Here is an 8,963-nt window from a genome sequence, read left to right on the forward strand (position 1 = left end):
GTCTTACGATTTCTAAGGGTAAACTCGAAACATCGATTGAATTATAAGGTACTTGCGCCTCTTTCAGCTCTCTTCCCCCAGTAGAAAATACTTCTCCATCATTAAAACCGTCTGAATGACACCTCGCGTTTCTTGCGATGTCTGCCGGATGACCGTTCGTATAATGAGAAAGAAAAATAAATATTTCGATCTGTGCGTTTGAATAATCAACGGGACGTGCAATGGCGAACTTATGGCTAACCGGTTTCTTGGAGCTTATTAGGGACTCGTGTATTATCGAGTTTCCCCAAATCGTTGAGCTGATTTATGACTGTTTATATGCTTGTAACATTCATATTTCAGCAACAAAGTGAAAAACGTTTTCATAATATTGAAAATATTGGCTTGCTAGAAATGTTATTTCTTATTTTATTTGAGCCTTAAATCCGCCATTGCACACGACTCCTTTCGTCACGTCCTGCTGGCATCCCGACTCATTGGAATCATTCAAGAACTCCAATTAAAGATATAAGTCAACTTACAATCGTTGACGATACTTCTGTTCCTTTTAACTGCACTTTCTTCATTTTGTTGTTCAAAATTGTGAAATATGCATTTCACAAACAGTATAGAAGTTCAAAGCGCTTTCTAAAAAAAATCCAAAAGGCACCTCAAATTTAGAAAATGTCTCTTTTATAGAATTATTTGACTTTATTCTCTTTTAGATTTTGTTTGGGTCATTTTCATTTTAATATATATTTTAATTTTGTGTTAGAAACGCTTCTCGTATATCATCTTTTTGCGTAAGATTATTTTTGTTATTATGAAATTAACAAGTTTTAAATCAATTTTTACTTTATGATACAGTGAAAATGTATGAAAATGCAGTTGAAAAGCACAGTCTCTTACAATTTAATTATCGTTCACGGTATCGACATTAAAATTTCTCGCATTGAGGGAAATTTCATTTGCAATGCAACCACATTGTTGTGTGTCATGATCTGTTATTCTATTGCTTCGAAAATTTTCGAAAGATAGACCTTATCATTTGAAATATCCTACAGATTAGCATAACGAAAATATCACTGATTAATAAAATAAAATAGTCAATGTTGACACGGCGACGATAACAAGGACTTTACTTCTCCCTTTGTGCACGCCTCTCATTTATTATATCTTATTTCTATGACCATGACTTATCGCGAACAATTAAGTGCTTCACTAAACTTTCTCTACAGTTCGAAAGAAAAGCTCAACCGGTAGACCGATAGATAAACCTTCTTTCGAGCTTTCCTCTTACACCTTAGTTTTATATCATTAAGAAACATCTTTGTCAAATGGCGCTTAAACATCAGCGCACTTTCCTTATCATAACTACGCTAGCGTGTCCCTTATCCCTAGAGACCTATAAGACGGCTTACTATGATATGTGTTATAGGTTTGTCAGTCGCGCTATATTCGAAGAAGAAACATCCTCGAAGTAACATCTCCCCGAGTAATATTTAATTCCACTTTTGTCGCACGCTATCATCATACTTTCTGGTGTATCGTGGTATGGAATAGAGTTAGGACTTGGAAGGAGATTGAATGTAATGTCGAATCGACAGACTTAGACCTAGGTATCTTCACAACGACTAAAGGAGGATTTGATTTTCTCGTAGCTTATCTTATATACTGTATGTTATCTTATATACTTCCCATCCGTTGTGACGACGCGCGAGCGTTTAGGCGAATGGCATCCGCTTGAATAGGCGGTTGCCCTGTCCGGTGATCCGTTTCTCGCCGGAAGTGTATTGGATCACGGACTTTATCTGATCCGTCGCCACCGGACCGATGCAGACGAGAGGGTCCTTGAAGTACGAGCAAACCTGCCGAGATTTTTCATCGTCAGAATGATATAAAACGAGATTTTTTTCATTGTTAGACTTATAAAACGATCGTTCTACTCGATAAGGTATTAAAAAAGATTTATATTCACGGAACAGTATTATAAGACATTTCTTTTTACATACACAAAACACTCCGTTAAAGAAATAAAATTTTTCTTAAAATTTTAAATGTAATTTTATATTTTACAATTCATATAATAATAGATACGTATTGTTACCTTTCTAGGAGTTTGCCGGTGTCGCCTTTGTAATTGGCAGCACAGTCCACGGCTGATATCACACTCGCTTGACATAGTGCACTCCTCATCTGTAAGTACATTACATTCGCTTGGTAGAATCTTTTCATGATCTTAAGTAACTATGTATCCAAGCAAAACACGTCATCACGTTATTAAAATGATGCAAAATAACTCTAAAATGATCACTGAAAGTCACTTCAATCATTTACGATTCATTTTAACATCGTTTTGACGTTATCGTGTCTTATTGTTCTTGGGTATATTTTAAAAGAGCAGAATATACATTTGTCAACGTACTGTATAATTTGTTTGAAGTGGTCGGTGGTTGACACGATTTTGTTTCCCGTCCAGGCATTTCGGCACACATTAAGCCAGTTTCGCAATCGCTATCCCGTCTGCAAAGCTCGCCTTGTTTCATACCAAAATCGAAAACACATGTTCCAACAACTGCAACATTAAACTCGTGATTATTTTCTTATCGACAAAACGAAAAGAATAAAAAATAACTCAGGAAACAAGTTGATGTTACTTTAATGTTCAAATGTCAAAGACATAACAGCTTGTTTCCTAGAAGAGAGCTTTATTAATTTTAATTGAATAAGCTTTAATTAATTAATAGGAACTTTTAATTGTGAGATATTTTAATTTACCTCCATCGAGATTTACACAAATGGAACCTGGGCAACAGTGATCATTATACGCGCATTTTCTCTCGTAGCAAGGTTCTTCCGTTGGTTCAACTCCTTCATATATACCACCATATCCTTCCTGGATTGACTGCTTTATTTGAAATACAAATTATATTTTAAGATCTTAAATGCATTATTTAGAATTGAATATATTTAACAATTTTAAAATTACGAAATAATTTATCAAGAAAAATTAAAAGTGGGATGGTAAAAACAATTGTCATTTTCTCTTCAATCAATAATTAAATGGAATAGAATTGTTTGTTGGAATTGCTTCGAAATCTGTAAGAAACGGTAGCATGTTTTTTATTCGTTAATTTTAGTTTATTTAATCATTTATTTCTAACTTATATCCGTAACTTCGATGAATCATTGTTATCACAGTGTATCACGTGATGCTTTTCTTTCGCTTTTCTTGATCGCAGACAAGTGTGAGTTGAATGATAATGCATTTGATATTCTCTTGTTAGATTAAATTAATTTATATAATTTTGTTTAGAATATTTTGCAAATTCACTGTTCTTTAAACAAAAGAATATATAAGTAAAATAATGATGAACATGGCCGCGTTTTAATATACACTGCCAGTACTAGAAATATATAGTTTATATTACGTATATTATAGATTTTTAGTACTAGTAGCGTACATATATCGGAACGTGGCCTATATAAGAAGCATGTAATAAAGAGAATATACATGAGTAAGAAAATATTACTGCATAATTCCATTCCATTTAATAATAATAGAAATTTTCCAGGGCTTGATTATACACACGGCGAAGAGAATTAATCTTCCTGAGTTAATGCGAAATAAATAAAGCTGCAATTGAAACGTGCGCAGATATTTATCGGGCTTGAGTATTCCCAGAAGTTATAACTCCACTGCAGTTGAAACGCAGTAAAAGTTTCTATAGTAGCAGTAATTTCACAAATATCGTGGTACAGAGGCGGCTCTGTTCAATCTCCAGATTGCAATTTCGCGGTTAATTCTTCGCGACCGAAGAAATGTGAAATAAACAGAGCCACTGGAGAATTCTTCTCGCGATTACTGAAGCACGTAGCTCGAAAATGAAGTATCGATCGTGCGTGACCTGTATTGCGGTACGGTGTTGCTAATTAAATCAAATAATAAAAAGTTCAAATGGCGTTTAAAAAAACTCGGAAGGACATCTAGGCAAACTTGCAAGTACTTTAGATTTTATCAGTTTACGTCTGAAATTTTATTATGTGAAAAGTGTTTAAAAGAGGTTAAAATAATTTTTGAACTTTTATTTAATCGTTCAGATTATTAAAAGAAGTTTAAAAAATTTTATCTTCGATATTTTTAAGATACATTTAAAGAGCACTTGAAAAATTAAAGCCGCGTAATTCATAGTCTGTTCTTATTTTAAATCCGTCTTAAGTTATTATATTTAAGATGTTAATACAGCTTTGTAATGACATCTCAATATTATACTTAAAATGATTTTAAATAGCAAGAATCGACTAGGAATACCAGCTTGTAACATTTTTGGAATTTTAGATGCCTGGATTTTCAACGGATGTTTGAATATCTTCAGGTTTTTGTATCTTTGATGTCTAAAATATATGTAAAGGACGTTTAAAAGATTGAAATATGGTTTACAAGTTTTTACGGCTACTTTCTTACAAAATATGATTATCACTTGATCACAATGATCGCGAGATATAAAACTGTTATTTTTCCAAGGACGGGTCGCTTTACTTACTTGCAATAATCCAGGGCGGTTCATGTAACCTCCATGACTGCCATAACCGAGATTAGACAGCATTTCAGGACTAAAGCGGTTGAAAAGGCCACCCCATGCCTCGACACCGATGTAAGCCGTGTTTGCTACAAGCACTAACGTTATCACCGCACACGCCTTCATGCCGTTAGAGATGTACTGATCTTCGGCGCTCTATAATCATCCGAGGGAGAAAGGGTGCTCATATCGCGTTAAAATTATTGAAATTTATCAGAGAAAACTCGGCGTAATCGCACATTATTGAAAAGTAAACGTTAATTTATTACATATTATTGCGCGAATATTTACAAATGCATTATGCGTGTAACTATCTCAAAATAATTAGGAATATTATTTTTGAGAGTATTTTTTCTATCTGCATGACATTTACATTTTATAAATTTAGCAATATAAGTATTCAGAAATTTCCAAAACATTTTGAAATCTTTTTTTTCTTAATTCATCAGAATCAGAAAGTAAATTCATTTTTTCATTACTTAAATTTTTTACTGTTTTGAAACTGTGACTGACAGTAATGTATTGAAATTACATTTGTCTAAAAGTTTCTACGTAAAAGTAGATTATATTTACGATGTAGCTCGATGCAACTTACAAAGATAAGAGAGAGAGGACAAAAACAGAACATTTAAATTGCAAAACAGGATAAGAAGGAATTTGTTACCGTTTAGTTTGAAATGAATTTCGCTTGATTTTCTCTTTCTTATACCTCTTACGAGTATATTTTATTTCCGTGTTGTTTATCCCGGCTGTTTTTGTTGCAAGCAGCGATCCGTAAGACGCAGTTAGCCGTTAGCATCGAACCCGTTTTACATGATGATTTATCTTATCAAATGTCGATGATGTAATGCTTCTACTATACTTTTCTTAAAGCGATCTTTTCACGGTTGCTAGTGCAATTTCATAATGCAAAAACCGATAAGAGCATTCTTCATGCAAAGTCATCGATTATTATTACTTATTTTTTCTTTTGTAATTTCATATCTTTTATTTATTTCTTATGTCACACTAATTAGTAAGGTTCACTAAAGTTCACTATAAGCTTTATAGTATTATAGTAAGCTTTATTGCGATTCAGGGGTCTTATTCTCACAAAATATCGCGTATGAAAATACTGGGAAGATCTATGATATACATGTATTTTCATATGCGACATTCTTCGAGAATAAGCCCCTAATGCATGATAATAAACTATGATGGTATTAATGAACCGATTAATATTTATAAATATATTAAAATGCAATCGACTGTATTCGTTTAACATGAATATTTAAATTATCATTAATATTTATATTTACATTACAATTAATTAATATTTATATTACAATTAATGATGTGATAGGCATCTTTTTTTTTCAAAGAAAATTGTTTCATATAATATATAGTACAAGAAGATTAAATGCATCAGCATTTAATTATTTGTAAAAGAGGGAAAAATGTAATGTAATGAGTTATGTTCATATTCTATTCACAGTCAAGGAATAATTTATGATCAGCATTTGAAATGAATTGCATCAGGTCAATACTAACAATAACCCCGAATACACAATCGATAATTCGTGTTTCATCAATCTCCCTCTTATGTTTTTTTAACTGTGATGAAATTTATTTGCGATATTTAGTGCATGTCGTTTATATATAAATGGATGTAGCTAAAATAGTAATACGTTTAACACAAAATTTCAATTAATCTAAATTTATCCAATTTTTACAGCTCAAATTATTCTTTAATACATTAAAAAACCACAATTTTAAGTAAAAAAAATATTTAAACACTTTTTATTTTAACTTTAAATATAAATCTTTACTATAAATCACTTTATTCTATTTTAATTGTGTTTTAACACACTTCAACGATAACTACTTTATCTAGAAAAAAATGTTAAGAATGTGTCTGAACGTCAAGGACAAACTTCGAAAGATACAACATGTAGGACGCTCTGATTCTAAAACATTCGTGCAACGTCTACAATATCATGACACACTGAACATCAGAAGCACCCCTTCTATTAACAAGCCATGAGTCACTTACGAAAAGTTCTTGCGCCCTGGCTCAGCTTGCCTGGAACGCCTTTACACCTCGGCCGGGCAGGATTAGCTACCCCTCGCTAGGTGCACACAAGCTCAACAAGTCCTCGGTGGAGTTTGCTGGAGGACTGAGTCCGTGCTGTGCTCGCTTCGGCAATCTATACTTCTACGTCGTTCCGGTTACCGTCACACGGGCGCATATACACAGTGACGCATGCGCCACCCGCTGCCGGCCCGTTTTCTTCTCTTTTTTTCGTACCACCCTATTGCGACCTACGTGACATTTTGTTCATTCAGATCTTTTGCTGCCTTGAGTAAGATAGCTGGCCGAAGGAGCCATTCGAACAAATAAACCATCCACATCCGAGACTATTCATTCCCTAAGCTCGGAGTATGCAAATTTCTCTGCCAAACATCCGAAGAAAATTGTTGAATCAACAACCTACTATTTCTGGCTGATTTGACTTGGAAGGAGCTATAGGCCAATCAGAACAAAGAAGAAGAGGCTACTCATATAGACAGACGATGCAGCGTCGACAATAACGTGATCGAGTGTAATAATGATACAACGAATTATTGATTTTTAATTAAAAAAAGTTTTTGTCGGTATTTGATAAAAAAATCCAGATAATATACAGCATCCTTTTTGCTACTTGTGCGAAAAAGAAAAAATCCACAGTTTTACATTGCTTTGAATGCAATCTTTTTACAATCAGATTCGCACGCACAGATTAACTTCTTTCGCAAATTATAATATCACGATCCTTTGGGATACCGTTTGCATCAGAAAACAACTTCAGAAATTGCGATGTTCTGTGACATCCGGAAGAACAAGCAGCGCACGTTCTACGAAAGGTCAGAGATAATAAGTAATCTCGCTCGTCTCACTCGTGCGAACTCAACTTTGTGGGGAGGTCCTTTGTATTTTGCAGAATTTTTCTGGTTCTTAATGCCCGTTGTTATATTTATCTCAACTTGAGATTCTCAAGATGTATTCCCGACAATCACGACAAACGAGTATTCCACCTTCGCGCGCCAGGACACGTTCTCGCCGTTCATCGTGCTTACCTTGCTCACTTTAGCTCACTCCTTGTCGCACTCCTTATATTACCGCCTAGGTTCGTTCTCTCTTGGTCGTATTGATCCAAGGTATCCTGATGTGCTCGCCGGGTGGTCGCTCCTGCTCCATATACCCGTTTATAAACCCCCGCATGCTCTTTCACATATACTAGATGATTGCAAAGCAAAAATCGTGATAGTCTCGTCATTGTTTAATGCTTTTAAACCTGAACTCCTCAATAGGTCTAATTTTTAATGAAATATCTTTGAATGATTTTTTTCTCAAAAAGCCAGTTTTTAGAAAGCTATTGAGCTAAAAGTTGAAGTTCTAAAATGTAAAGTAATTTTTATTCTTATTAAAATCCTTAATGAAAATACTGATAAATAATTTTTTATTATTTTGAGGAATTTTAGGAAAGTATATTCAAATAGTTTACTTAAACTACTATTATTTTATTATGTCAGTTTTCTCATAAAAATCTTCTAAAAAGTTTTCAACTCAGTTGTTGTTTAAAAGAATTATAAATTATAATCAATAGTTTTAAATTGTATAACCTTCACTCTTTCAACTTTAATCTTTTTTACAACTAACGGTTGATCTTAAATTGTAATTACGACGTTATTTCCTTTTTCCTGAAAAGGGCACTCAGTGGACATTTTCGCGGAGGATGAGAATAAAACCGGTAGATGCGCGTAAATCTTGCAGTGACAGATCGCAAATACGCTTACCGTCCGTCCACGATGCAACCACCTGTGTAACGAAATGCCAGAGTACGCAGGCGAATGCATACATGCGTTCTCGCGAGTGCACCGGGTCGCGTCGTGTATGTGTACGTACCATTAAATCGCATCACTTCTTTCCGCTTTGACGTTTCGCGGCGTAACTTTGAACGTTACTTTGGTCTTGCGTGTCGTGAATAACAGGTCCCAGACTTCTAAGAAACTTCGTGTCCACTATGATGGAATATAAATGTATATTGTCTCGCGTCGTAATAGCACGCGCATGAATAAGCGTAGGATGGTTTGTACTATGAATACTCGTTTCATGATCTCGATCACTTACTGAAATTTATTCTCCGCTAAGGTCAGCTGACACGCCATTTAATGGTCCTTTGAATTACCGCGCCCTTTCCTACGTAAACGAAAACACAATACGTGTTTATACGTATATTTCGCTCGAGGTAATCCAATTAATTTAACGCTTCAAATAATTTTATATTATTTGTCCGGGGAAATTTTGCTTTTGTTATATAAATGATTACATATGTATTAAAATAGTAATTTTTCTATATAATTATGTTGAAGTAGAGTATTAAA

The 8,963-nt window shown here is 34.1% G+C and overlaps 1 protein-coding gene and 1 long non-coding RNA gene across 5 annotated transcripts in view; one reads left to right on the plus strand and one right to left on the minus strand.

Moving 5' to 3' along the window:
• Positions 1-721: 721 nt before the first annotated feature.
• spab (space blanket) lies at positions 722-6,730 on the minus strand. 3 transcript variants are annotated; one of them, XM_018516579.1, is made up of 7 exons: positions 6,592-6,730; positions 5,224-5,308; positions 4,524-4,715; positions 2,758-2,887; positions 2,405-2,554; positions 2,087-2,175; positions 1,704-1,847 (listed from the first exon to the last, which is right to left on the minus strand). In XM_018516579.1, exons 3-7 carry the CDS (start codon positions 4,683-4,685, stop codon positions 1,704-1,706), a joined length of 675 nt encoding a protein of 224 aa, XP_018372081.1. In that variant the 5' UTR covers positions 4,686-4,715; positions 5,224-5,308; positions 6,592-6,730. The 3 variants fall into 3 exon arrangements, with proteins under 3 accessions (XP_018372082.1, XP_018372081.1, XP_018372080.1); XM_018516578.1 differs by lacking the exon at positions 5,224-5,308 and having other exon boundaries at positions 4,524-4,713; XM_018516580.1 differs by lacking the exons at positions 5,224-5,308; positions 6,592-6,730 and having other exon boundaries at positions 722-1,847; positions 4,524-4,685.
• Positions 2,121-8,963, plus strand: part of LOC108766979 (uncharacterized) — a 62,628-nt gene continuing 55,785 nt past the window's right edge. For both annotated transcript variants that reach the window (XR_001940405.1, XR_001940406.1), the window contains exon 1: positions 2,121-2,177. This is a non-coding gene — a long non-coding RNA (uncharacterized LOC108766979). The remainder of the gene's footprint in view (positions 2,178-8,963) is intronic.

This window comes from Trachymyrmex cornetzi, unplaced genomic scaffold (assembly GCF_001594075.2).
Source record: "Trachymyrmex cornetzi isolate Tcor2-1 unplaced genomic scaffold, Tcor1.1 scaffold641, whole genome shotgun sequence".
Classification (NCBI taxonomy): domain Eukaryota; kingdom Metazoa; phylum Arthropoda; class Insecta; order Hymenoptera; family Formicidae; genus Trachymyrmex; species Trachymyrmex cornetzi.